This window comes from Sturnus vulgaris, chromosome 5 (genome assembly GCF_052056855.1).
Source record: "Sturnus vulgaris isolate bStuVul1 chromosome 5, bStuVul1.hap1, whole genome shotgun sequence".
Taxonomy (NCBI): Eukaryota; Metazoa; Chordata; class Aves; order Passeriformes; family Sturnidae; genus Sturnus; species Sturnus vulgaris.
This window is the reverse complement of record NC_142247.1, coordinates 28,607,203-28,634,769: the sequence shown is the minus strand read 5'-3', so window position 1 is coordinate 28,634,769 and position 27,567 is coordinate 28,607,203. Positions and strand designations below refer to the sequence as shown.

General features: G+C 49.8%; 4 protein-coding genes across 5 annotated transcripts; 3 read left to right on the top strand and 1 right to left on the bottom strand.

Moving 5' to 3' along the window:
• Window positions 1–1,171: 1,171 nt before the first annotated feature.
• Window positions 1,172–11,024, top strand: WBP2NL (WBP2 N-terminal like). Its single transcript, XM_014882662.2, has 8 exons — window positions 1,172–1,295; window positions 4,288–4,396; window positions 4,980–5,115; window positions 6,618–6,710; window positions 7,488–7,706; window positions 8,111–8,239; window positions 8,565–8,641; window positions 9,485–11,024. Exons 1-8 carry the CDS (start codon window positions 1,237–1,239, stop codon window positions 9,530–9,532), a joined length of 870 nt encoding a protein of 289 aa, XP_014738148.1. The 5' UTR covers window positions 1,172–1,236; the 3' UTR covers window positions 9,533–11,024.
• A 649-nt stretch (window positions 11,025–11,673) lies between these two features.
• Window positions 11,674–16,788, bottom strand: NAGA (alpha-N-acetylgalactosaminidase). The gene is made up of 8 exons (XM_014882661.2): window positions 16,578–16,788; window positions 16,035–16,209; window positions 15,715–15,892; window positions 15,366–15,460; window positions 14,544–14,705; window positions 13,886–14,083; window positions 13,538–13,681; window positions 11,674–13,278 (listed from the first exon to the last, which is right to left on the bottom strand). The coding sequence occupies exons 1-8, from the start codon at window positions 16,739–16,741 to the stop codon at window positions 13,096–13,098; spliced, it is 1,299 nt and encodes a 432-aa protein (XP_014738147.1). The 5' UTR covers window positions 16,742–16,788; the 3' UTR covers window positions 11,674–13,095.
• A 450-nt stretch (window positions 16,789–17,238) lies between these two features.
• On the top strand, window positions 17,239–19,880 carry PHETA2 (PH domain containing endocytic trafficking adaptor 2). 2 transcript variants are annotated; one of them, XM_014882664.2, is made up of 3 exons: window positions 17,239–17,310; window positions 18,303–18,399; window positions 18,912–19,880. In XM_014882664.2, the coding sequence occupies exon 3, from the start codon at window positions 18,920–18,922 to the stop codon at window positions 19,730–19,732; it is 813 nt and encodes a 270-aa protein (XP_014738150.1). In that variant the 5' UTR covers window positions 17,239–17,310; window positions 18,303–18,399; window positions 18,912–18,919; the 3' UTR covers window positions 19,733–19,880. The 2 variants fall into 2 exon arrangements, with proteins under 2 accessions (XP_014738150.1, XP_014738149.1); XM_014882663.2 differs by lacking the exon at window positions 17,239–17,310 and having other exon boundaries at window positions 18,259–18,399.
• A 4,020-nt stretch (window positions 19,881–23,900) lies between these two features.
• On the top strand, window positions 23,901–26,754 carry SMDT1 (single-pass membrane protein with aspartate rich tail 1). Its single transcript, XM_014882676.2, has 3 exons — window positions 23,901–24,130; window positions 24,683–24,823; window positions 26,143–26,754. Exons 1-2 carry the CDS (start codon window positions 23,975–23,977, stop codon window positions 24,818–24,820), a joined length of 294 nt encoding a protein of 97 aa, XP_014738162.2. The 5' UTR covers window positions 23,901–23,974; the 3' UTR covers window positions 24,821–24,823; window positions 26,143–26,754.
• The last annotated feature ends 813 nt before the right edge of the window (window positions 26,755–27,567 follow it).

Genomic DNA, 27,567 nt, shown 5'->3' with positions numbered 1-27,567 from the left:
ACCCTTCCCCCTGCACCAGGCCTCCTCAGTCCTGCAGGGAACAGGAGCCTTGTCACTGGTGCCAGCAGCCACACCATGGACCTTGCAGAAACCATCCTGCCACGCTGCCGCCCATCCAGCCACACAACTGGCCCTCATCAGCCCAAGGACATCAAAGATGGGAACCTCATCAAAGACACTGCCAGGGCTCTGCTTATTCACTGCACTGAAGCACGAAGCCACATTCCATCACCTTCACCCTGGGCTACAGAATGGTAATCTTTATGACTTTTGGGCCCAGCCAAGGGTTAGGGCAGAGACACAGTGCTGCCCTGTTTAAAGAAAGCAAAGCAGACCCATGCAACAGAAGAGAGTGACTTTCCTTTGCCTGTAATGTGGATTTCAAGGACAAAGCTGTGTGTTTTGCCCTGTAGGTTTAGGAGTATTTGTTTGTAATAACGTGTTTTTTACACCCTGCTCTGTAATTTCTTGTCGGATCATAGACTACTTCTAAAGGATCCGTAAAAGCTTGTTGAGGAAAACAAGCTCAGGTGCTCCTCACTGCCATCTGCTCATGCCAATATCCTGCCACCATCCCGTGTACCTACCAGGAAGTCGACAAATGGCAAATACAAAAAAAAAAACAAAAACCCCACGTATCATGACAAAGGGAGGTACTGTTGGGAAGAAGTCTCTGTGAATGGATAAGCTGGGAAAAGCCTGAATCGTGCACCACCAGCTGAGTTCCAGGATGACCACAGCAAGCCAGCTGAGATATCCCCTGAATGATATCGCAGAGGGGAAGAGTCTAAACCTGACATCAGAAATGCCCACTCACCGCATTCAGAGGCTCACAAACTGTTCACCAGATAAGCCGTTCACCACAAAAACTTTGCTAAGCACGGCAAATCCTGGACAACTTCCACTGAGGCAACCACGGCAGCGAACAGACGTGGTTGCACGGAGCAGAGAGAGCCAGAGGAGCGAGCAGGGCCGCGCGTAGGCACCCGTGTCTGTGGTTCGTTGTGCGGCCCGGCACAGGGCCGGGCGGGGCCGCCCTTTCAGCGTCCCCGCCATTAAACCAAGCCAGCGCCGCCTCGCTTCCGCCTCGCTTCCCTCTCACTTCCGCCTCGCGCGCGCCGCCGGCCGCGACCGCCGCGGGGGGCGGGGCCAAGAGGGACGGGTTCCCGGGGCGGGGCCGCGCTGGGTGTGACGTCACTGTCGTCACAGGGTCAGGGGCGGGGCCGGTGTGCAAACATGGCGCTGAACAGGAACCACTCCGCGGAGGGCGGTGTCGTCATCCCCAATGCCGAGAGGTACCTGGGGGGCTGCGAGGCCGGGCGGGTCCTTCTTGTCCCCTGTCCCCTCAGCAGGGTGGGGCCCGGTGGTGGGAGGTTCCCACTGGGGCGACCCTCGTTTCCTGCCCGGCTGCGCAGGCCCGGCTCGGCCTGGGGTCTGCGTTTCTAAAGGGCTCCCTGGCAGGGTGGGGACGGGCTGGGGCGGGCAGCGGAGAGCAGTGGGGAGCAGGCTTGGCTGGAGTCCGTAGAGCTGCCCCGTCTTTAGCGCGGAAGCTCGGGGGTCGTTAAAGCCGCTCCGGCGGGAGTCCTGGGTGATGACTGAGGCTGCCATCGCTTGTAGAAGTCAAGGAATTGGGTCTTTTTAAAGGTCATGCACTTAGTGACGGCAGAGCCTATTTAAGGTAGGAGTCTTAATCACTTGAATTCATAAGTAAGGAACTTGAATTCAAGTTCCTCTGCGCGGAAAAGCGCCTCTCCATGGAAGCACAGCGCGCTGCGCGACGCCTGCCCTTGCCCCAAGCGGGGAGTGATGGACCAGCTTAACTTGGACTAGCTTAACCAGCTAGACTTGGGCTGCAGTTTGGTCGTGTTTGGGTGCTCCCAGCATCCTGGCAAGAGAAATCCTAGAAACCCGAGGCCCAGTAAAGGATCAAAGGAATTGGTTTGGGTCTGGTGGTCAATAAGAAAATTACACTCCAAAAATACGCTCCATCTTGTGTTGAGTTTGGAGCTGGCTCCTAATCCTTCAGTCTGGAAGGTCCTCTGACATGTTGAGCTCATTCTGGTTTAAAGGAGATTTCTCTGTCTTTTGAATCCTGGCTGCATCAAAAGCAGTGTGGCAGAAGGTCAGAGGAGGTGATTCTGCCTCTGTATTCCACTCTGGTGTGACCTCACCTGGAGTGCTGCATCCAGCTCTGGGCTCCCCAGCTTAACAAGGATGTGAAACTGTTGGAGCAAGTCCAGAGGAGGCCATGAAGTTGGTAAGAGGAATGAAGCAGTTCCTCTGTGAAGACAAGCTGAGAATGTTGGGGCTCTTCAGCCTGAAGAAGAGAAGGTTGTGTGGAGACCTCCTTGCAACCTTTCATATCTGAAGGGGACCTCCAGGGAAGGCACAGAGGGACTCTTTGTCAGGAGCTGTAGTGCTAGGACAAGCTGAAAGAAAGGAAATTTATGCTAGACATTAGGAAGAAATTCTTTACTCTGAGGGTGGTGAGGCACTGGAACAGGTTGCCCAGATGAGCTGTGGATGCCCCAGCCTTTGCCGTGTTCAAAGCTGGGTTGGATAACGCCTTGAGCAAACTGATCTAGGGGAAGGTGGCTATGGCCATGGGCAGGGAGGTTGGCACTAGGTAATCTTTAAGATTTCTTCTAAGCCTTAACATTGGCTTGAGATCATAAAACCATACGTTCTTTGGGGTGCTGCTCAGTCACAAGTAAGGGCAGTGTGGCTCCATAGGGTGCACAGCCTCCTGTGACAGCCCTGGACAGGCATGCAGGTGCAGACCGGTTCAGCAGCATAATTACTCTCCGTGGTGGTGGTTGCATGTTATTTGCTTGTGTGAGTAGCTGCAAAGCAGTAAACATTACAATGACTGCATAGAAATTCTTGCCAGTGAGGCAAAATGATGTGAAATGCTGCTACAAGACATGATTGAGGGAGCGTTCTGGTAAAATTAAAACTGTTAAAAAGTTGGTTGCATTTAGCTTAGAATATATGATTTCCCCTTGCATTTTGGAAATGAAAAGAGCTCTGCTGTCTCATAAGTCTGTCCCTTCCAGCCAGTCTGAGAATCTCCACCTAGCTTAGCTATGACGTAGTGTCCCAGTAGAATTACTTGGTCAAGTTGTTTTATCTCACCAAAGCTAGGCTTTTCCATGTCTTCATTCTTGGGTAGGTGCATTTTTCATATACATCTACAGTGTTCTTCTCTTCCCTAAAGAGCAAACAACCTGAAACTGTAGGGCATTTTGTTGTTTATCCATATGGTAGGCCTGCAGATTCCCCCTTCCCTAAATAATTGTGCAGTTTCCTGACTTTATTTGACTTCTACAGTATGCTGAGCAGAATGCATAAAAATTATTTTAGATCCAGCCCATTCAGACTTGTGTTGGTTTAGGGTTTTGTCACTTTTTTTTTCATGTTCTTGAACCATAAAATACCTTGAAGTCTTCTGCCACTGTAACACGCTGAAGATTTATCACCCCCAAGATTCTTTTTCTTCTGCAGATTTTCTTACTATGTGGTGTGTTTAGATCTGCACCGTAGACTCAGTGACATGCTTTCCTGAGATGACTCGTTTTTTTCTGATAATATATTTAACTTTTCATGCACCTCAAAACTCCTGACCCTGCAGTGTTCACAGTTCTCATTGGGGTTTGTATCATTAGCAAACTCTGCTAATGTTCCCATAGGTATCCAAGAATAATATCTTTGTTGCTGACATTGCTGACTCATTGTTTCATTCCTTACCGTGGTACTGTTTACTACAAAAACTTTCTTAAGTCACATGAGGCAGGGTCAGCAGTGAGGGTTTCAGTGCAGCCATTTCCTCAGTTAGCACAGTGGGTGTGGTGTTAGAGGAGTGCTATTTTCCAGTGCAGTGGACTTGATTTGAGCATGGTCTCGGGAGGGAGGATTGCTCTTGAGATTACACCTTGGCATCAAGGGGCTCTGCCACCTCAGGCCTTTCTGTGCCCTGATTTTTGGGCTGAGGGTCTTTGTGTGCAGAGTGGAATTCCTCAGTCTGACACCTTTGGAGACAGAAACCCCCCTGTATATTAAAGGTGCCTTTTATGAAGGAGAAGCAGGATTTGTCTCAGATGAGAGGATTAATTCTTCCAGTCCAAATAAATCATCCCTCTGTGTTCAAAGTCAAAACGGCAGGGCCCACAGCAGGGCTTCAGGATAATATTCAAAGTTTTGCTGTGCTATTCCCTTCCATGTGTGACGAGGGTTACTAAGAGCTGTTACTAAGTTTGTCTCTCCAATCTGTCTGATTTCCTCCTGCAGTGTCCTCAAACAGTGTAAAGATGTGGAGCTCTCCTTCAGTGACGTGACAGGCAAGCCTGAAATCTTCAAAGGCACCAAGAAAGGAATGCTGTATCTCACCCCTTACAGGGTAAGTCTGATGCCAGCAGGGTTGCTTCTTTCTCGAGGGACCTTGTAAACTTTAAACCAGAAACCTAGCTGATCATAGAAGAAGGGATTTTTGTTGTGGGAGGAACCACTGACAGCACTATGTAGGAGAAGGAAAGGTGGAAATGGGATAGTTCATACCTATGTCACAACCTTAATCACCTGCAAAGGCACATGCAGTCCTGGAAATCACTGTCTAGAGAATATATTTCATATCATGTGTCAGTCAATGATACTTCCTTTGCAAACTCTCATAGCTTATCCTTTAAAAGCAGAACAGTAGAACTCTGTAAATGTGCAGGTGTGTTTTAAATGGTTTATTATTTTGGAATGTACATGCTTCAGGTGAGTGAGCCATGTGCTATCAAATCTGTTAGGAGTCCCCAGTACTAAAGCTGTGAAGTAACTCAATTTCACAGCTTTGTTTCTCCTAGCTTCTAGTATGAGCATACTCATACTAAAAGTTAAGTTACCCTCTTTTTGGATGCTGATATGATGACAACTCCATCATCACTTTCTCTCTATTGAATTCAGATAATTCAGAAGCATTCCTTCATGTCTTGCAGATGATCTTTGTGTCCAAGGGCAAGGATCCTATGCTGTCTTTCATGATGCCGTTTTATTTGGTGAAAGGATGCTCAATTGAGCAGCCTGTTTTCTCTGCCAATTACATCAAAGGACAGATCCAGGCTGAGGCTGGAGGTACGTGCCAGTGTGTTGTAGGTTGAACTCTTCCCAAGCATCACAAAACCTTTTTTCTAAACGCCAGACCAGCCTATGTGCACACGAAAGGCAGAATAGCTGTGATGGTACAGCTAGTGTGTCCACACTGAGGTAACTCCCCTATCCTGCACTTTTGGGCACTGTTACTGTGTTACTTTCTGCCTCCAGGCCAGGGATTGACTGACTTGCCCAGGATTATTTTTGTTTAATTCTTTAACTTCTGTCTTGCTATGTTATCATGTTTACTCAGTTTCCCAATGTGCTTGTTTTTCTCCTGTCTTTGACTTGGAAGGGTGGATAAATGACCAAGGCACCAGTCCATGCTATTAATACACAGAATTAGAATTAACAACCACTTACTGGTTTTTGGGAAGTCAGAAGCCCCTTGGGTATGGTTTGCATGGATCTGGGAGTCTGCTTTCTATCATTCATTTAGCTTTGATCCCAGTTTGATCGTGAAGCCACGGTAAGACTTAGCAGTGGTGTGTATAACCAAACATGCAAAAGATATGACAATTGCAAAAGATAAACAGGGATTGGAAACATGGCTTCTGATTCAAATTTCTTCCCTCTTCAGCCTTTTATGTGCTTTTTCATGGCATCTGAAGTGTTTATTCTTTTTGCTTTCTGTTTGTAACAGTGTTTTAAAGTGACTGACTCCTCTGGGGATTGTGGATCAGCCCACTTTCTTGGGCTGAAGTAATTCTAAGACAGTGGTTTTATAGAGGTGAATCTCCAAAGGAATGACTTCATCCATGATGGACTCTTTTGTTCTATTTCTATACTTTATTTCTACTTTGTCCCCAAGAGACTATCTCTCTTGGTACTAATATAATTTTTAGACAAGGAAGATAAACCTTATATTTAAATGAACATATTTTTTGTTAAAAACACCAAAAAAAACCACCGAATCCCAAAAAGCCCTAAGAAAACAAAGCACTCTTGCTTACCTTGCAAGACATCGCCTACTTGAATTCCTTTTTCTGAGAAATTGCTATTATACCTCAACATTTAATAATCTGTCTGAGCTTCTGTGTGTCAATTAAAGATGTTGCATTTGATTTAAATCCTAGCTTGAAGTTGCAGATCCTGATCTGTAGTTCACTGAGGATATCAATAAAACTAAATCTGAGGACTTTCAGTTAATATTCTCAGAGAAATAAAATGTTCGATCTTTACACTGTTCATTATTAGGTTCCATTAAACCTTTCAGAAAAGAAAAAAACAGCCTTGTATCTAGAGTAGGCTGCTTCTACATGACTATAACTTTCAAAGGGTAAAAAAATTAATTCCTGATCCTCTTGAGATATTATTTTGGGGGATGTCTGATAGCAGTGTCATGACTCTTTCCCCATAGTAATAGGATACAAAATAGTTTTGAAATAAAGAAGAAAAAACTAATTGAAGTATAAGCAATTTTGCTGTCTTGGCTGGTACTGAGAAGGCTAATAGTCTGATTCCATTCTAATTCTTTCTCCTAGGTGGCTGGGAAGGGCAGGGGACATTTAAACTGGCTTTCAACAGTGGAGGAGCCATTGAGTTTGGACAGCTGATGTTGAAAGCTGCTTCCAGTGGTAAGGGATTTTCAGATCCTGTGGTTTCCCCGTGGTTGGCTGAGCTAGTAAGCAAATTGCACTCGTTCTGAACTTCATGGGAATAGGGGTACTCTAGGCCTTCTTCCACAGCAAAGTATATTTTTCTCTTCCCAGAGTAACTTTTGATTTCCCTTTCAATCCTTTTTCTTTATTTCATCTTAATGCTTTGTGCAGTCAGAATATTCTGGGGTTTGGGCATCTGAGGTGGACCATGTTTTTCTACAGAACCTTATTTCTCCTGGAAAAAAGTTGAAATATGTGATGGTGAAAAATTGTTTCACTTACCTACTCTCAGCTCAGTTCTAAAATAGTGCAGTAAGATGGGGAAAGCTAACATGCACATTTGGAGAAGGAAAAAATTGGTTTTACAAAACAATTTCTTTTTAAAATTTTCAATTGGAGGAACGAGTACTTTTTTTCTGATAAAGTTTTCTTTGAAAGAAATGTGCATTTTAAAATGTACTTGTTTTCAGAAAGAAAATATATGAAAAAAGGGGAAAACACTGCTACTTGCTTTAGAGTGGTGTTTTCTTCAAGCAGTGGGAGCTCTGTGGTGGCCTGAGATCTGTGAGGTTATATTTTTGCAGCTGGTTTCCTTTAGCACTCTGTGACTAATGCTTCTCAGGCACAGTACTATGCCAGGACTATATAGTGAATCTAGATAAAGGGAAACAGTGCTGCATTACAGGACTATTTTCATGTTATTCTCTACATTTTAAGAAAAGATGTCTAGCTTACTAAGCATGTGTTCCTTAGCTTCCAGTGGCGTTCCTCTGCAGAACCCTGGCTATGGATACACCCCCGTTCCAGGAGGATATGCACCCGCCCCGCCTGCCCCCGGGGGCTACTCACCTGTGCCGGGAGGCTACGCTGCCCCTCCGCCACCAAACGGCTCTTATCCCTATGCACCACCTCCAGTGAATGCCTACGGCCCTGCTCCACAGCCCATGGGATATCCATACGCCCAGACTCCAGGTTTGGAAGTTGTGTAATGATGACTGTGTCTGATATTAGCTGTGAAGAAATGACAGTGGTACAGTGAGGATTCTGGTGAGGGTTATTGTAGTTTTGTCTCCATCGAGGATCCTTGTCCTTGCAGAAATCTGTCATGTGCTGTTGATCACACCCATGTGTCACTATAGTTCTAGCTACATGAAAATGTGGTGTACAAATTGTGCTGCTGCTTGGTAGAGAATTATTGCCTGCTGACATGACAGGCATTAGCAAATTATCAAATCACTACTGTCTGCATCCCTGCCAAGCCCGGAGCATTACCACTGCTCTTGTCCCCAGCTATTGTGCTGTCAGGCCTGTGAGCTCTCTCCCCACTGTCCCATGGTGTCTGGTCCAAAGCATCAGCCTGGTGTTGTCTTTTTCAGGTATTTACCCACCACTTCCAAACATGAACCCCATGTACATGCCACCTCCACCACCCTACTCTGGGGCACCTCCTGCAGGATCCTCAGCCCCCTCAGCTCCCCCAGCCTGGGTGACCCCAGGAATGCCAGGTAAATGGGATTGGGAAGTTGCCAGGGTCTGGGTGCAAAAGGGTGCCTGGGGGCTTGGGCTGAGGGTGGCATGGGCACAGCATGAGGCGGAGAAGCTGTTGTTGCAAGAGCTCCAAGTCTTCTGTAGGGAGCTGATCAGCTTTGCACTGCACAGCTTATGGTCAGCCCTAGCCAGCTTTCCTGAGCTGCTCTGAATTCTAACCCAGCTTGCTGCAGTTCCTTGGGCCTTTGTTGCCTCCTTTGGAGAGCTGAGGCTGAGGAGAAGACTCTGGGACTACGGCCTTTACCTCAGATATTTATGGTGGCTTTTTTCCTTCCTTTCCAGGAGGCAGTAAGGCCATGGAAGCTGCTTCCAGTGCATATTACAACCCTGCCAACCCACACAACGTGTACATGCCCATGGTGAGTACCATGCCTGGTCTTCATGTGCCTACTCCCTCCTCTGTCACTAGCAGAGATGGTGCTTTGCTTTCTTAGCCAAGTCTAATATACCTTCATGTTAAACATGCAGAGAAAGTATGCATTTTTCTGGGAGGGAGGCTCCTGTGAAGAAGGCTGGTTAAATTTTCAGTCAGGAAAGGAGGAAGGCCTTAAGATTGATCCAATAACAGCCATTTGCTATCTGTCTTACTCCTAAAGGCATAACAGACTTGCATGGGCACAGAGAAAACACAGAGCTCTCTGCATCCACTGGGCCTGAGAATGAGGAGAGTTAAAGAAGAATAGGTGATGGCATATGGGTTTCTGTTTTGCTTTCTTTCTGGGCTGCATGGAGCCAGGGAGGTCTCTTACTGTTCAGTCAGTGGCAGCCAGTAGGTTGTCTGTAACCTCCATCTGGTACATGGCAGTCTGGCTGTGCCCCTCACTGCCTTGCTTGGCACTAGCAGGCTGGAGACTGATGGAGTAGCAAAGCCGCCCCTCAGCCCAGGGTTTGCTGTCTGCTGGGTCAGAGCTGTGAGCTTCAACAGGGACAAAGCCCTGAGGATGGCTTTGAAACATCCATTTGCAGTAGACCATTTGTTACCTGGGTTTGAGGGGACTTTTCCTAGAAATGTTATGTATCATGCAACATAGCTAATACTAGAGAGGAATGATGTGATAAAATGACAGCTTAAACTCTAGATCTTGATTCTATCTGTAGCTCACTGCAGGGCAATCATTTCTGGTGAGCAAAGCCTGGGAATGCCTGGAAAGAGTTGGTCATAAAACAAGCATAGTTGTTGACTCTATTGTATCTCTTTCCAGGATCAGCCACCTCCTTATACACCTCCTGAGGATAAGAAGAACAACTAATAGAAGGAAATTGCAGGCAGCCATTCTCTGTCCCTGAAGACAACTTGGCTGTTAGTACCCCTCAAGTTAGCATATCTCTAGATCTCTGTTTCTCTACAGTAGATATAGTGCTGGGCAGCTCAGCACCTGCTCTCCTTAAACATTGAGTCAGTGGCAATACAAGGCAGAGCAACAGCACCTTCCTACTTACTTGCTTTATATCCTGGGGTCGAAGGACTAACCTTTTGCCCTGCCATTGGCTTGAGAAGAGAGATGGACTTCTTATTAAACTGTATCACATGACTAATCTAGGACTAAAATGTGAAGGCTCTGGAATTTTGTTGGAGACAAACAACTTGGAATACCAAACTTTTGACTTCTGAAGCACCATCCAGGAGGAAAGGTGTAGAGAGCTATGAGATTCTCTGCATAGACCCTCAGGTGCCCTAGCAAGGTGTTAAATTTCCTTAAATTCTAGGGCAGTTCAGTGTGAGATTGGACTTTGGAAATCCTGTATTGTGTTTGAAGTGCGTGGCATCCTGGACTAATAGTTGAGGGGTGATGACCTTGGGAAGTGCATTTGAAGAGACGTTGATGCATTTGGCTACAAGAGGGAAGGGGGTGGGTCCCAATCAACCTGTCTTTGTAGCCGTTGCATAGAGAAGCAAACAAAGGTGTGCCTCAGGGCAGTGAGCTCATAGACTGGCAGGCCTGAGGATCAGTCTGACTTTTCCCTGTCTGAGCAGGCCCCGTATCTGTGCAATGATCCTGTGTCAAGCAGCCATTCCTCAATGGAGTCAAGTGCTGCACCGGAGGCTGCCTGCCTTGGAGCAAAATATGTTACATTAGGCAGATGAGCAGGCACTAGCCTTGTCAGGAGACAAGTCCTGCAGCCCTGGCTCCCTCTGCTGAGCAAATGTGTGCTACCTCCACAGGGGAAAACTGGCCTTCACCTTTTCCTTCAGCTGCTGGAGCCAGGCTGTGTGTGCCCACATCTCAGCAATGTGGGCAGGTGGGCACTGTAATGCCAGAGTTGGTTGCTTAGAGGTGCAGTGCCCCTCGGCTGGGAACTGCTGTCTGGGTGGGAGTTACTAATGCTTGGCTCTCTTGCAGACACTCTGGCTGCTCAGCCACAACCTTTCATTTTTCCTTAGGACATAGTGCTGTTAAACCTGCTCTGAAGAGTCTCTAGTCTGGTGGAGACCCTTGTGATCCTTTACATAGAGGGTGATTGTACTTCCTCCTACAGCCTCCCTACCTTCACAAGGAGGGGGAAGGTGTGTTTTCCCTCTTACTTCCCTGTATGGCAGGGCTCTCCTGCAAGTCAGGTTTGCACAACTTAAAGTATGAATTCTTAAAGCAGTTCCACGTGGGGGGGAAGTAAGTTTCCTTATCTATAAACACTTTTTCTGACTTAGAGATATTCTAACAACTCTGTATTTAAAAAAAAGTCAACCATGAATGTTTGTAATTTTTTGAATTGCACTTTAATACAGGAGTGTTGATACCTTTATCTGCCAGTTCACTGCTTTGTGTGTTGTGTTGACCTTAATTCTTGCATACTGCACAGAAGGCTGGAATGAACTACAACCACTACTGCCGTTCACTACTGCTGGGTCAATGCATCTCTTTCCCTGGTATGTGGCTAAGCTAGACCTGGAATCAAGTAACTGGGGGAAGTGAAGAAGGTGGAGCTTATCCCCTTGCTGCCTGGGAAGGGTGGAAGGCTGGCTGGTGCCTGTGGTTATACCCAGGTATCCAGAACTGCCACATGTTCATGTCCCATCACTGCATGTAGCAGGGGCCATGTCACCCTACTGCTACTCACTACAGCTACATTCATAGCACCTCTTCTATGTACATTACACCAGAGGGAAAGCCTTTAAAGTCTTCAAAAGAAACTCATTGAAGCATTTTTTCCAGCATAATAAGGAAAATGGCACTTGGCTATAGTAAAATTTGTTTCCCTTTGTGCCAAGGAATGCTGCTGCCCTGGTGAACTTGATGTAACTACTGGAAAGCCATTTCCTACTCTGCATCAGTCCAGCTTCTGACAGGAAACCAGTTCGATTTCCTAGCATAGTTGTTCCTGTTATGAGGTAATGACCCTGTAATCCTATATTAACCAAGCAGCTATAGCTAGCAACACATGAGACAGAGTCTGTGATCTACTTCCCTTTATTTCAATCAATTTGCCTCAATCACTCCCCAGGAACAAAGCTAGCTCCTTGTTAGCAAGTCCCTCCTTATTAGAACTGCAAATGTTGCGTTCAGTATCTTGACCCTGCACCCCTGAGAAACTTTCTGGAAGGGGCCAGAATCAACCATTTGGTCCTTCAGGAACCAGAGTGAACAGATGAGCAGGAACCCTCACACAGCTGAATAGAAATAGAGATTTTTATTTTTTTTTTCTTAATCGAAAATGAGGTATTTCCCCAGTCTGAGGCTTAATGTTGTGTGACCTAGAACTCTTCCATAGGTAGTCTGCTGTATGAAGGTGAAGCAGATGAGGGCTTTAGAGTATCCTGACACTCACTTTCAGTTTATTAGTGCAGGCTTCTCCTCCGGATAGAGCTGTGGATGCAAGGGCCCTTGGGAGAAGAAGCCTTTCCCTGAAAAACCCCGAGTTTTCAGCCTGCTGGAATAGGATCTGATCCTCCTTTTAGCAGAAATTTCCTTCTAGAGAAAGAAGGATGCAACTTTCAACCTGGAGGCACCTGTGACCAACTCCCAACCCAAAAGACCACATCAGCTGAGTATCAGCATCTTCCTGCCAGCACTCCTACATAACATGCTATGGCTCTGTGGATTTTGGTGTGTACCACAGCACAGCTCCTGGGGTCAGGTATGGCTCATGGAGATTTTTGCTCTGTTCTGCTGGAAACTTCACCAGAGTGGCTTTAATACAAGGCTAGCATGCACACTAGGGTGCAATAGTGCTGGCCTCTAGGAGCGTGGAGCGGGATGAAGCCTGCAAGCAAAGCCTCACTGCACAGGACTATTATGTCTCCAAGAGCTCTTGGTCCTGGTGGGGATATATGGGAGAGATGCAGCCCTGTTGACAGCCCCTTATTCTAAACCAAGCTGACAGCAGAAGAAAGAAGGTGACCAAGTCTGATCCTTGAGGTTAACACCATCACACACTTGGTGGGTGAGGTTCAGGGAAAAAGGGATGTCACAACTCTAGGAGCTACTAAAGCACCCAAAGCCTTTCTACAGGTGTAGATCAAACAGCCCCTACAGCAGCCAGTAGTACCCAGCTCAAAGCAATGAAGTTCTCAGGTGTCAGAGCTGCCAAACTTCAGTAGTGGCTGGACTCTACTTGTGTGGCATCTTCCATAGGAGGATCTCAAAAGGTTTTGCAATCACCAAGGCACTACGTTCTGCACACCCTTAGGCAGTGGGCAAGAATTATTCCTGATTTACGCAAATGGAGCAGACATCATCAAGCTGGTACCAGGGGATGGTCATTGCCCAGCATTGCTGGGCTCACCAGCAAAAGGCACTTGTGCAGTGAAGAGCTACATGCCTCAGGGTCCCACACTCACCCTGGCACTGGTCCACACCCCATCCACTGGGCCCTGTCACAGAAAGGCTGGGCGGAAACCCTTGCCAGGGGCTTGCTGTCTGACAACATGCCAGGGTTGTACCGGGAATGCCACCGGACGGAGATACCACATCACCACCCCCGAGGGGTTAATAACGACTGTGAAGTTGTCTGCTGTCTTTAAGGCCCCCACAACCTTCCCGGCGTACACGTCTTGTACCTGAAAGAGAGAGATGGAGCTACCAGCAATTCCAGACCTTTCATCTTGGGGTCCAGCTGTAGTTACTGACATGGCATAGCAGGACAGGGCACAGCAGTGGGAAACAGAAGAGTGATCCAATTGGCAGCTGCCCCTTCATCCCAGAGCCGTGGAGTGAGAGTACCCCCTCTCACTTCCCTAAAATGCATAGAGATCTGGGAAGAGGGGGATCCATGTGCCATGGGACTGCCCTGCTGTGCAGGGTGTCAGTAGGGCTCACCTCATACACAGCATCCTCAGGGAAGTGGAGTTTAGCCAGGCTGGTGGTGTAGCGGAAGGGCATATCTGTTCTCCGGCTGAAGAACACAAGGGCACTAGCAGCCTGGGACAATGGGCGCAGAAACACCTCGATGTGGGATTTCTCCTAGAGATGGGGAGAGGTGGTGAGGCAGAGTTGCTAGGAGCAGTGTAACTTCTGACTTTGCTCTGTGGGGCTGCTACACCAGCAGGCCCACAACTCCCACAGCTCTCCTCCTGTTTCTCTGCATTGCTTCCCTTGCCCCTCCTTATTTTAATGCTCTGTGCTACTTCTGTCTGCTCTCCCAAATGCATCTGCTTTCCCCCTAACCTTGGCAATCCTGCGTCCCTGGATTCCCAGGGGGTCCTGGTTGATCTGGATCATGAGGCGGTTCTGCAGGATCTCCTTAGCACTAGGGGAGATGGTGCGGAGATCCGTGGACATGAGGAGCGGAGCTGCCATCACTGTCCACAAAGCCATTTGGGAGCGTGACTGCTCGTAGCTAAGGCCAAAGTTTCCAATGATGAGCTGGAAGGGAGATGGTGAAAAGAAGGAAGAAGTAGAAAAAGGTTACAAACTTGTCTGCTTGTCACCCGTGGTGATGCTGTTTCCTGCTGGGAGGGAACATACAAGAGAAACGTCACATCTTTGCTTCCCCTTAAGTAGTCCACCACTGCGATATCTCATCCCTGCTAGCAACATACATTCAAATGCATTCATTAACACCCCTTGTTTCACCACTATTTACCTTCAGGCTGTGCAGGGAAGGACAAAAGCACCTGGAGAACTTGACAGATAAACTCAAGTGGTGAAGGGTTCATTGCAACCACGGGTTTTTCCCACAGCTTAGCTAAGGGCAACACCAGCTTTGCCTCTGCAGCAGCAGGGCTCCTGCTCCTGGAGCTTTTCCTTTGGTCTGCCACTAGAAGGGGATCCCTGGAGATCCTCATCCCCAGACAGGGTCAAAGCACCCACCACCCATCCGCACCATGTCTGGGTCGTTCCAGTGACCAGGGCCAGCTGCTGGCTGCAGCACATCCTGATTTGTGAAGAACCAGTCCACGATGGAAAGTACACTCTCCCAGGAGTCCTGGATGTCATCATAGTTACGCCACAGGTTGCAGATCTCTGCCAGGATGGTGTAGTTCACCTGACAAGGAGACCACTGTCAGGCAGGAGAGAAAAAAGAACCATTCTGCAAGGTGGGGGAGGCAGAGGCAGCACTGTTGAATTGTTGACAGCTGCAGTGTCCAGCAAGTGTGTGAAAGGCAGAGGAATCTGGAGAACGGCAAGAAAGCAAGACAGAGTCATATCCCATTATGTTTGGGTACACCCCAGTACGAGAGGATGTCTGGCAAAACAACCATAGAGGCCATGGGGAAATACGATAACCCATCAGGTACAAGAATGAGAGCAGCTCAGGACTGACTCAAAAAATGAAAGAGGAAATATGTGGGTGCAGCTAATTCTCAAGAAACATATACTAGGAAGATTATCCTATTTCAAGCACTGAAACCAGACAGGATTGTCTCACAAGAAGACTGTCAGGACCAACCCCACATCATCTGAGTAGGGTGGAGAACATACACTCCAGAGCCTTCTTTCCACAAACTCCCATCACCTAGCCATACTGGGACCCCCAAGTGTCCCCAGATGCCTGGCAAGAAGGCCACATTCCCTCTGGGGACCTGCAGCACCATCCAGGGCTGGAAAAATAAGTGGGGTGTAACACTGCTCCTGGTGCTCCAGCAAGAGCTCCTCCGGGGCACAGGGGACAAGGGAACTTGCCAACAGACGGGAAAACCCTTACCTTGGGGGGAAGACCCCCCTGATATGCTGGCCAGCTGCAGGAGTAGACAATGGGGCGGCCTGTGGCATTCAAGGCCCTCGCCATTTCCGGGTATCCTTAGGGAGAGAAGTGAAGGGGGTGGCTGGCAGCAGCCCATGTCCTTTGTCCCAGCCCACCCAGCAAGGGGAATACCAGGCTAGCCTGGCTTCCTTCCTTACACCATCTTCAGGGCACACAAACTCCGGACTCTTTTCCCAACAGCTGCAATAGGAGGCACAAGGGAAGACTGGCTGGCTGAGTGTTGCCGCAGAGGGCCAGCTGCCTAACCCAAGCAGCAGGGGAGGAATGCCAGAGGCTGGTGAACTTTTACCTTTTGCCTGCTCCTCTGCAGACGAGTAGCACCCATCCAGCTTCAGCATATCCACACCCCATGCTGCAAAGGTCTGGGCATCCTGCTTCACATCTTCCAACATGGTTCCTGGGTAGCCCCCACAGGTGAAGACGCCCAGGTCACCATAAATGCCCAGCTTCAAGCCCCTGGCATGGACCTGTAAGGAGAGCAGAGCTGCAAGGAGCAAATGAAGGGATCCAAGGTGTCTCCCAGGTTCCAGGGTCCTCTATTCTTTCCCAGCTTTCCCACCACACTGGTATGGGGACAGAGACTCCCAGTGGCCCCCAGGAGGCACTCACATAGTCAGCCAGAGCCTTAATTCCACTGGGAAATCTCTTGGGGTCGGGGGCCAGCTGTCCGGCTGCATCCCGCTGCTTGGCAGACCAGCAGTCATCAATGTTGATGTACTCGTAGCCCAGCTCCCTCCAGCCATCCTCTGCCAGCCGGTCTGCCATCTCGAAGAAGAGCTGCTCACTGGGGATTGAGAAGACATGGCAGGCTGACACCCTGCGAGACACCTTTGTGCCTCACCACATGAGGTAGGCAGAAGGATTTGAGGGTTAACTGGGAGCTCTGCAGGGCTGGTCCGGGCCACAGAAGGGTCTCTAGCGCTCCCATTTAAATCCTATTCGTGTTTATTAACCTCACCGAGGGGGAAGCGTTTCCCCGAGTGCCTGAAAAGCCTGGCCACATCCTTCAGCTCTGGGGGCTCTCCAGCCCAGCACCGGGGCGTCTGAGCTTCCCGCCTCCCTTGCACCATCCACCCCGGGTCCCAGGGACGCAGACGGCGCCAGAGCCATCCCGAGCCTGAAGTTCGACCTGACCGAGCCCCATCCGCTGACCTGATGCAGTTGCGGGGATCCGCCTGGCAGTCCACGTCGCAGCGGAACCTCTCCCAGGACATCCAGCCCATGGGGGGAGTGCGCGCCAGCCCGTTCTCCAGGGCCACGGAGGGCAGCGCCAGAGCCAGGGCCAGAGCCAGCCCGCTCAGTACCACCGACTCCATCGCTGCCGCCGGGACACAGAGCAGCTCTCCCGGCCCGGCCCCTCTCACATGATGCCGTCCGCATCACCTGACCGACCGCCCACGCCTCCTGCGCGCCCGCAGCCGCCGCGCCCCTCCGCATCGCGCCCCATAGCCGTGCCACCCCATTAATACCGCACCCCCCGGCTGCACCCCGTCAGGAACGCACCCTGTCCGTGCTGCACCCCACTGCTGCTGCACCCCATCAGCACTGCGCCCAGCCCATACTGCACCCCTTTGCAGCTGCACCCCGTTGCTGCCACCCTGTCACCGCCGCCCCGTGCTTGCTGCACCCTAGCAGTGCCTCTGGGAACGGGGAGTTTAGGTTCTCCCCAGGTGGCGGCCCCGCAGAGGTGCCGAGCGGAGCGAAGGGGTGCGGGAGGACGCGGCTCCGGTCTGGCTGCGGTGTCCCCGGCCCCCCCGCTCCCCCCGGCCGCCGGCGGGGCGGTGCTGCCGGCGCGGCGGGACGGCCCCGGCGGCCGCAGGAGCCTTCCCCTCCCGGCCGCGGCAGGGCCGGGCTGCCCCGCACCGCCGAGCAGGAGCGGCCGGAGGTGAGCCGGGCCGGGCCGGGCCGGGGTCCTGCCGTTCCAGGGGAGGCGCTGGGCAAGGGCCAGGCGGCGTCGGGGCCGGGCCGGGGCAGGGCGGCGGCAGGGCGGGAGCGGCCGTGGGGGTCGCGGGCACACGACGAACACACGCACGGAGGGGCACGCACACACATGGAAGGATATACACACACACACAAAGACACGCAGCCCCATTGCACGGGCGTGCGCCCGCTCACAAAGACACAGAACCCAGCACGGCACACGTGGGACCCCCACAGCCCCCTCGTGGCCCGGGCCGCCCCGGCTGTCCGCAGCCTGAGTGTGCCAGACTGGAAGCTCCCCAGGGCAGAGCACCTCCAGGGAACAGCCTTTCCTTGTGTCTGATCGAGGTCTTGGGCATTTTTCCACTGGGGTCCGTGCCCCCATGTCCTCACCGGTGGCCCACAAACCCTAATGGGAGATGGGGGCTCCGGGAGGGATTCTGGATGTTGCTCAGCAGTGGGGATCTCCTAGCGCCCAAATCTGCCCTGGGCGTGGTGACTGTGGTTTGTTTTCTGCATATTTCTATGTGTGGAGTTCTAGCGGTTGGAAATCCTTTTGCAATTGAACAATCCACAAAGGCTGTGCTGGCTCTGTCCTTCAAGGCTCTGTCCTCCTTGACTTGGCGAGTTGCCTGCCACAGGGCCTCCACAAATAGGACACAAAAGTGTCACGAAAGTGACAGCTTTTACAAAAAATTTCTTTTTTTTTTTTTTCTTTTAATAAACTCAAAACAAACCCAGGAGCCAGAAAACAAGCCCACAGGAGCACTGGCCTGAGCTGGGATGGGGCTCAGGCTTTGAAGAGAGTGCATGTTCCTCCAGTTTTGCCATCCCAGTTTCCAGTGCAGCTTGCCTGCACTGAGGACCCTGGATTTCTGGGGTGGGAGTGACAGCTCTTAGCTCTGTCAGTCCCAAACTATTCTGATCTTTCTTCTTCATCCTTTTCCTCTAACAAAGGATGGTGCTTATCACACTGAAGCTTCCGACACCCTCAGCTAGGGAGCAGCCTGGCCAAGGAAGACAGCAAGGGTTTGCAGTCTGACCTGCACAGCTGGTACGGCACCTTGCACCCCATTTCTGGTGAACCTGCTGGAGCTGGGAGTTCTGCTGCCAGGAGGGCTGGTGGGGGTGGGTGGTCCTGCATGGAGACAGGGAGTAGGGAACGGGGGAAAGGTGTAAGTTCTGGAGCCCTTGGGTCTGAAACACTCTCCTTATCCTGCCTTCTAATAGAAAGCAAAATGAGTGCCTTGCAGGCAGAAGCAAATTTCTTTGATGTGCCCCATTAAAAACCAGCAAAGTAGGTCACTTGTGGAATAAGAAATAAAACAGCAGTGCTGGTGTTCCAGGGAAGGCAGGTGTCTAGGTGGTGACCTCCTCTTTGCAGCAGCGAGGAGCCAGCCTGCCGTTTGTAGGGGTACCTGCTGGGTTAGATGCTGTCCTGTATCAGTGGCTGCTGGAGTTGGGGCTGCTTTTCCCTGGGAGCAGGATCAGGCCCCTTCTGGTGGGGCCAGTGACATGCTCCTCACACCAAGACAACCTCTTCCCCCTCCCTTCCTCTGCTCCTAGGTGGGGCGATGAAGCTGAATGAGCGGAGCGTGGCCCACTATGCCACCTGCGACTCGCCTGCCGACCATGCCGGCTTTCTGCGCAAGCGAGTGGAGCGGCACCACCACCATGCCCACCACCATGGCACCTCCTACCAGCGCCGCTGGTTCGTCCTCAAGGGCAACCTCCTCTTCTACTTCGAGGAGCGGGAGAGCCGGGAGCCTGTGGGGCTGGTGGTCCTGGAGGGCTGCACTGTGGAGCTGTGCGAGGCCGCTGAGGAGTTTGCCTTTGCCATCCGCTTCGATGACGCTGGTGCCAGGGCTTATGTGCTGGTGGCCGACGGGCAGGCTGCCATGGAGGCCTGGGTGAAGGCACTCTCACGCGCCAGCTTCGACTACATGCGGCTGGTGGTAAGGGAGCTGGAGAAGCAGCTGGAGGAGGCCTGCAAGAGCTTGGCTGCTTGCCGTAAGTCTCCACAGAGGTCTTCCTCCTCTGGCAGGAAGAGGCATCTCTCCAACCCTGCCTTGCAGCCTCTCCAGGAGAAGCCCACCACCCTGGAGAATGGCTACTCCACATGGAGTAGTGGTGGTTGTGTCGCCGGGGGGGCCACCTGCACTGACCACGATGGGGGGCAAACGAAGCCCCCACCCCTGCCTCCACGCCGGCGCTCAGCCACTGGCAGTGCCACAGGATCCCTAGCACCTGGCTTCTCACCAGCCATGCTGGAGAGCCCAGTGTCACCAGAAACGATCTGCTTCTCCAAGCTGCACAACTGGTACGGTCAGGAGATCGCAGTGCTGAGACGGGAGTGGCAGGAGAGGCAGAAGAGGGGACACCCGTGACTGGGGCCGCAGGACGCAGGTCGCTGGCCAGCTGTGCCCGGCAGCCTGTCCTGCATGCAGGAAGAGTGAAGTGAGGGATGCTGCTTGCCCCTGCCCTCAGGAGTGGCTCAGTGTGCAGTGTGTGTATGCTTCACTTGGGAGGGACTCAAATCTCCTTTAAACCTCACATTTAATTTCCATGAGGCTTTATACAGCCGGAGAGGGTGTAACACCAGGGGAGCCACCTTTATTTAAACTCTCTCTGCTGGAAATAGGAGCTGCCCAAATCAGCACATATGCAATGAACCTCAGCCAATGGGCTTGGCCACTTGCTGTCCTGACATGGTAAATGCTCCGGGTGTTTCATCCCCTACCTCTCCTTCACCACATTTTTTTTGTTTTGTTTCTCGGTGTGGAGGTTTGCTTTTGGTCAGTGCTTATTACTGTCTGTGGTCTTGTACCAAAGTCCTTCTGCCTGTGTTCTTCTGCAGCAGATAAGGCTGGGCTCTTATGAAGTGCCTCTTACAGGCCGTTGGCCCTGGCACATGCCTCCAGCCTTGTCCCTCTCTCACTACAGGACAATGTTAGCCACTGCAGCTGTTGCTGGCCCAGCAGCTGGGGCTTTTGCATTCATCTGCACTAACCCTTCTTTTAGCTAAATCCTTCAGGATGTGGATATCATGGTCTTCCAGCTCTTTGTGTGCTCATACTCAGCAGCTAGCCTGAAATGCAGACAGGGAGCTTGGCCTGAAGCCACAGCGAGGACACCAGGAGCTCCCCAAGGCTGATCTGTACTCTGTCAAGTGGTAACCAGGCCTGCTAATATCTCTGGCTCAAGGTTTCCCTGTTCCTAAACAGGGACTCTAAAGCATCTTTGCCTGGGCAGGAGTAAATTTCTCAGCCTTTGCTTAGACCACAGCCCCTGCAAAGTGCCATATAGGGCTCAACCAGCTCATTGGGCTGCTTGCCCAAGAGCGTGTCCAGAGCCACACTCCTGCAGGGCCTCTCTCTGTGTTGTGGCTCTGCCCAGCTCCTGGCAGTGCTGCACAGTTGGAGGAGAGGCTTTGAAGGAGTGGGAAGGGAGACAGGGTTGGTCTCAGGAGGAAAAGTGAAGGTGTGGGAGTGAGTTACGGGTATTGGCAATGTCTGGGCTTGCTTCTCCACCATCAAAGCCATATTGCTGCCTTCTACCAAGCCTGCACCTGGCCTGCCAGCACTTCCCTCTGATTTCATGTCAGCATTGCTTGGCTGATCTCTGCAGCACATCCCATCCTCCCAGCAGGCTGGGAGGGCTGCAAGGATGGCACACCTGTCACCTCACTATGGAAACAAACTTGTCCATCAATAGGTCAGAAACCTTGGCCACAAGGTACACGGTACAAATAGGTGGGTGCCAAGCTCAGGGACTAGAACACCCTTGGGATATGGTTTAAAAATCTCCTTTATCTAGTTGCATGCTTCCCATCTAAGAATGTTAAGCCTGGTTTTACCGTCCTGTTCTGTTAAAGAGCTTTGCTAGGAAAGCAAAAGCCCATTTCAGGTCACGAAAAGCTGGAACCTTTCTGAACTTAAACACACTTGGCTTCCTACTTTACAATAGCCTGTAGAGATAGCCAATGCAGAAATCAAATTTCTGTTAACTCTTGGTGCCTTTTAAAATATGTCTCTGGTAGTTTAGGATTATGAGCTTCCAGCCTCCTGCCTAATTATGGCTCGATGGTCTATTAGAGGAAATCAGATCTTAAATTAGATCTTACAAATGACTGGGCAGCGAGTGTGACCTTCACTTGCGAGTAATGCAATCCAGTCCTCTCCAGTTCGTGGTTGTATTACTTTACAGTAAGGGTCTTCAAGTTTGTGAGGATTATTTTTGTTCTGCTTTTGTGAAAACAATTCAGAAAAATCAGGAGCAGGTGGCCATGGGGCAAGGCTCTGGCTTCATCAGCAGCTCAGCTGGTTGGACATAGGAGCAATTTCTGCCTTCCTGCCCTGCTGCTTGAAGAGTTCAGTATTGCAGCATTCCTGGCTGCAAATGTGTCCCCTTCCCCATGCCAAGGCAACAGCATCAGGAGATTGCACTACCTGGTGCCTCCTTGCTCTGAGCATGAGTGTTTTGGGAGCAAGGTCAAATTTGTCAAGCATTTTCCTGTGGTTTTGTTGGTTTTTTTTAATGTAATACAGAGAGAATATTCCTGATGTCTCAGATTAACATAAGGCAGATTGACAGGAAAGACTCAACTTCCAAAACAAATCAAAATGTAGTCACAGTTCCTACATGAGGCCCAAGAATTGGGAGTGACTTGAAGGGAAAATAAATTAACAAAGCCAGTTCTGTCAGAACTGAAACTGAGACAGTATTATTCATTTTAGGGAGTTTCACTTTTAAGAATATTAGTTTGTTTTAGTAAGCCAGGATTGTGCTCGTAACACTACTAAAGAGCTTATATTTAATGCGTTAATCTGTCCCATTCAAACAGCACAATTTCCACGCTACCTACCTTAGTGTTAGGACATATCCCAGCTAAATCCCCAATCCTGCAAATGAGGCATTGCACTCTTCTTTCCGTCTGATCGCATTTGGAGTAATTTTTTCTGCAATTTTAGTTTTATTCTGCAGTGCTGAAAGAAAATGCCTGAGTCCTGATTCACATTTATGCTCAGCCCAGCCATCCGTGCCTGGGCCTTTGCTAGGTCTCCAAAGCACTGAGCAACTTTGGATGTGCTTGATCTGGGTTTTCTCACCATCCCCCTGTTGAAGCAAGCTTGGCCCTTTTCTGAGTGAAAAGGGTCATAATTGGAGCCATGCCCAAATTTGTAAATGGGAGTACAGGTTTTTTAATGACCACTGCCACTTGCTTCATTAGGCAGGAAGCACCTGAGTGCTGCACTGCCTCCTCGGAGATGGAGGCTGTCGAGCCAGCCTAGCTGAATTGGTTGTGCTGGCAGTGCCTTTGAAGCAGCCCCCAAGCAGGAGGTTGGGATTTCAGCTTCCTGAGATTGAACATTCAGCTGGCTAAGGGAGCAGCCTGTCTGTCTTTCTGCAGGCAGAGATTGTTACAGGAAAGGCAGAGAGTTTTCACTGCCCATGGTCCCTGGCAGCAAAATAAGACTGATTGCCACCCAGGGTTTTTCTCCAGCCATTTAGGTTTGGACTGTTTTACCTCCTGCCTCCACTTTCCCTTTTTATTTTTAAAAATACAGCATGTCTATTTAAATAGGTTCCTTGGCAAAGGGGGAGCTGAACACTGAAGTTGAATGGGTACTTTTCTTAAAGTAATTAAGATCCTTTTCTAAGAGTTTTCTTTAGTGAACAATCAATGAGAGAAAAGTGATGAAATTTAAAAGAAATTGAAAGAGGAAGGGAAATTCTGTCATCAGCTTTGTGAGCTGTGTTGAGAAGGGCTCTCAGTCCTGCTAAAATAGTTGATAAAATCCTTACATTTTTCTGAGGCTGGAATTTCAGATTTGAGCCTGTGATATATATTTTTTTTAAACTGTGCTGTTTTCCACCGAGTCCAGGTAAGGAGTTACCTGTAGGTTTTACCAGTAGCCACTCTTAGCCATGTGGTGGACAGTCATGACCAAGATCAGACATTTTGTGTTACAGTAGCTACTGCACTAATAGTGCCTGGGGGAGCCACCCCTCAACGCTACCTCTCTCGGCTGCCATTGCAGAGAAGCTGAAAAAAAACCCCACTGAAATGCACGGAGGCATCTTTCATCAGCAGCACCAAAATTGTTCTCTCCGCACAATTACCTGGAAAAACACTACGAGCAAATCCTGTCAAGTGCTTCTATTTTAGGTAGGACCTGTTCCTGTTTTTAGGAGACGGTTTTGTATGCGCCTTTGTTTTACACACGGAACTTGTATTATACATTGCGTTGCATTGTTTAGAGTTTGTTTTACACGCGGAACTTGTATTACGCATCTCATTATATTGTTTAGTTTGTATTTTATGCAGCGAAGCCGAATAAACCGGTTTGATTTGTAGTCCGTGCTCTGCCAATGGAGCCGTGAAGCCCCGCGGGCGTGTCCGCAGTGCCTGACCATTCTCGCCCGGCCCTGTTTTCCCCTTATCGGGAGGTGGCGGGAGGCGGCCCGGGCCCTCCGTTCCCCGGGGGACACCGAGAAACGCCCCCACACCGGGGGCGGGCACGGCCTCGCCCCGCGCATGCGCAGCGCCGATCTCGCCGCCTCGTCACAAGCCTCGCGAGATCCGAGGTGACACCTGGGCTTGGCCGCGGCTCGGGGCAGGCGGGACGATGGCAGCGGCAGCCGGACGGCTCCTGGCGGCGACCGTGGCTCGCTCGGGGCGTGCGACCTGGGGCGTGCCGGGCCGGGCCCCAGCTGTGCCGCTGGTGCCCTCCCGAGGCGCCACCGTCACCCGCAGCGGCGCCATTTTGCCCAAGCCGGTTAAGGTGAGTGAGGGGCGAATGAACGGAGGCGGCAACAACGGGCGGCAGCCAATCGGTGCTGGTGCAGCTGCTGTGGGCGGGGCTTTGTGTTTGAGTGATAGTGCCTGGGACCAATGAGCGGGGAGCTGCGGGCAGGAATGCGGAAGTGTTCGGTAGCGGGAGGAGATGGGAGCGGCCCCCCGAGCGTGCGGGGCTCACCCGGCCCGTGTTACCCGCGTCCCCCGGAGCGAGGCAACGCTGCGGCGTGAGGGGGAGATCAACACCCGTCTACACACCGTCCTTTGTCACTGGCGACTGCCTCCCCCTTCCTAACATCCCCCTTCCTAAACCACGGGTGCTCCTGCCAGAGCTCGCTGGTGCGGGAGTGTTTGTAATATTAGAATACTATAATAAAGCGTGGTGCGGTGACCGGGAGTTGACACTAACGGTGCAGATCGTTCTTCGGGCCGCTTCTCGGGCCCTCCCAGCGCCTGTGGAGCCGGGAGTGCGCCGGTTCAGCCAAAGTGCGACTTGCTTGGATGTAAAGATTCACTTTTTACAATCGACTCCTTGCAGACGCCCTTCGGCCTTCTCAGAGTGTTCAGCGTCGTGATCCCTTTCCTGTATGTTGGTACTCAGATCAGTAAGAACTTTGCAGCCTTACTTGAAGAACATGATATCTTTGTCCCAGAGGATGACGATGACGATGATTAAAGGGTATGTCATTAACTACACCAGCAGTCTAATTATTTGTGCTTCCCGTTTGGCTTGGGGCAGGAAGGAGACAGACAAGGAAATACAGCCAGAAGCAGCTTAAAAGACACAGTTTAACACATGGACGTGGATATGCCTTTGGCTATGAACTTTTGTTTTGTACCAGAGTAGGCTACACTGGTATCTGGGTATCCTCCACACCATGCATTTCTCAGACACTGATGCTGTTTTAGATCTTGTCAGCTCAATCAGAAATAAAATGTAGCCAATGACGGTCTATACTGCAGACAACAGAGACTTCAGTGTTCCTACATTACACATCCAAAGGACAACAGAGCTGGTGAGGGGTCTGAAGCACACCTGTTATGAGGAGTGGCTGAGGGAGCTGGGGCTGTTTAGCCTGGTGAAAACAAGGCTCAGGGGAGACCTCATCACTCTCTACAACTACCTGAAAGGAGGTTGTAGCCAGGTAGGGTTCAGTCTCTTCCCAAGTAACAAGCAACAGGACAAGAGGAAATAGCCTCAGGTTGTGCTAGGGGAGGTTTAGATTTGTACTAGGAAACATTTCTTCAGGGAAAGGGTTGTGGAGCAGGCTGCCTAGGGAAGTGGTGGAGTCACACACCCTGGGATATTTAAACAAGGTGCAGATGAGGTACTTAAGGACTTGTTTAGCAGTGGACTTGGCAGTACTGGGTTAATAGTTGGGACTCGATGAATTTGAAGGACTTTTCCAATCTAAACAATTCCATGATTTTGTTCTACTTGTTTACCTGTTTAAAAGTCTTCTCCTAACTCACAGAATTACTCTTTTAAAAAACAGAATCACATACTGTCTGAAATTCTGACGTAGGTGAACAATTTCAGAGAATTCCGGAACCCATCAGAACAAACTGATGTTTGATAGGTGTTACAGCATGGATCTCTGGAGTCGTTGGACCATTCAGACTCATTGCAGAAAGGAAGAATGGAAACAATTCACCTTTATCTGCACTATGCTATGCTTTCTACCATTTTCTATTCTCTTTAGCTTCTTCTTGTGTAAAGATTTGAGTTTGTGCATATTTGATTCTTTATAGAACAAAGAGACTGTTTCTAAGAAGTAGTTGTAAATTATGTAGATTTCTAATCGCTTTGGTGGATATATTCCAGTTGATAAGGGGTTTTCCAACATGCACTGTACAGCTAAAAGCTAAGACTTATGATTGCAAAGACTGCACTGGCCTGTTGGAAACTCCCCTCATGTAAATCCCATCTTGTGTAGTTTTGGGAGGAGGATACAGACTGCAGCTCAGTAGTGTAACAGCTTGTTTTTCTATTTGCAGCACTGGAAGAGAAGAACTGAAGGGAGAAAGCCATTGACAAAGCAATGGTTCCAACATCTGTCACCTGTGTTTTGTCCTTCCTAACGGGGACAGGGGGCTTTGTATCCCCTTTTGCCAGTGAGTGTCCTGCACATCTCTGTATGCTGGAAATCTGTAGATCAGGATTGAAGGAAGTGCTTGATAGGCCCTGCGTCCTTGCACACACATGCTCACCTCATCAAAGACTGCTTGGGATGCCTTTAATTAGCAACATGGGAAACATTTAATTAAAGATCAAGAGATTGACATGTGCAACTTCGGTCCTGTGTTTTTATACATTATTTGCCTGTGTCCTAGCATTTCTGTCTTAACCTTTCTATCTCTGTATGTCTGTAGGGAGGCTCTCCTCATGCTTATTTTCTCTTTTGAGTCCTTTCAGTAACTCAGGACTGATCTACAGGACATGTGGAATCCTAGGAGAAGCAGCAGTTCCACAACACAGCCTTGTTAAAGAATGGAGTGCACATCAACCATGGCACTGTGGTTCAACAACCTAGCAGCTGTATCCGATGGGGACTGTCATTAACTTCACCTCCCTGAAAATTAAAGACAGTATTACCATCAGAGTTAAAACTTTGAGTGGCTTTGGTAAAAGGTTGAGATGACAAGTTGGAAATGAACTTGCTCATGTGTTTTATAGCATTTAATCCCTGAATACTGGTTCCAAGTATATAGTATTTCCTAGGTAGTTCAGTACTTCCTTCTGAAAGAGCCCTAACATATTTCTTTACTTCACTGTATGAACTTCAACTCCTCTTTAATATTAAAGTATTTGCTATTGCACTTCAATCCTTGTATCATACACTTAAAAGATCTTCTCTGCTGTTATGACACCGGAAGAATATCTTTAGTCACATCAGACCAGCTCTCAAAATAAAACCTTGAGAGGTTGGTCAGTTATTTGTTTTTCTTAAGCCAGCATTGCCCCAATATCTCATGGTTTCTGGCCTCTTGACTGCCCACTTCTTTCCTTATTGGTGTTGCTGTTGAATTTGAAGTATAGTTGCAACAACCACATTTGTTCCCTTATTCTTTGGCACAGCTTTTAATGTTTGCTCAGTAACTCCCCAGCATGGCTACTGAGAGAAAAGGGAGCCTGTAATCTGAGTAACCCCCAAGAGCTGTAGCTAAAGGCAGCTGTCAGGTTCTTGAGTCACTTGGTATCAGAGTTGCCCCCTCCTTGCTCAAAGTCACCTGAGAAGCTGTTGTTCCAGTTTATCTGCTCTTGGGAGCCACACATGTACCTGTTCCTGTTTTATATAGTGCCAACATAATTTTCACTGCTTTGTCCTACAGTCCCTCCTGGGCCCCTCCAGGCCCAGAAGACTTTGTCTACCCTGTCCTTAAAAACATGCCAACCCTGGCGCCCCAAGGTATCTATGTACA

What these genes read in the sequence shown, in the direction of transcription:
- WBP2NL (XM_014882662.2), top strand. Translation starts at nt 1,237, where the DNA reads ATGGCGCTGAACAGGAACCACTCCGCGGAGGGCGGTGTCGTCATCCCC. An exon ending in TGTATCTCACCCCTTACAGG is followed by an intron (nt 4,397 to 4,979) that starts GTAAGTCTGATG and finishes CATGTCTTGCAG; the next exon opens with ATGATCTTTGTGTCCAAGGG. An exon ending in ACAACGTGTACATGCCCATG is followed by an intron (nt 8,642 to 9,484) that starts GTGAGTACCATG and finishes ATCTCTTTCCAG; the next exon opens with GATCAGCCACCTCCTTATAC.
- PHETA2 (XM_014882664.2), top strand. Translation starts at nt 18,920, where the DNA reads ATGAAGCTGAATGAGCGGAGCGTGGCCCACTATGCCACCTGCGACTCG.
- SMDT1 (XM_014882676.2), top strand. Translation starts at nt 23,975, where the DNA reads ATGGCAGCGGCAGCCGGACGGCTCCTGGCGGCGACCGTGGCTCGCTCG. An exon ending in TTTTGCCCAAGCCGGTTAAG is followed by an intron (nt 24,131 to 24,682) that starts GTGAGTGAGGGG and finishes GACTCCTTGCAG; the next exon opens with ACGCCCTTCGGCCTTCTCAG.
- NAGA (XM_014882661.2), bottom strand. Translation starts at nt 16,741, where the DNA reads ATGGAGTCGGTGGTACTGAGCGGGCTGGCTCTGGCCCTGGCTCTGGCG. An exon ending in GATCCCCGCAACTGCATCAG is followed by an intron (nt 16,210 to 16,577) that starts GTCAGCGGATGG and finishes CTCAATCCCCAG; the next exon opens with TGAGCAGCTCTTCTTCGAGA. An exon ending in AGGGGGGTCTTCCCCCCAAG is followed by an intron (nt 14,706 to 15,365) that starts GTAAGGGTTTTC and finishes TCTCCTTGTCAG; the next exon opens with GTGAACTACACCATCCTGGC.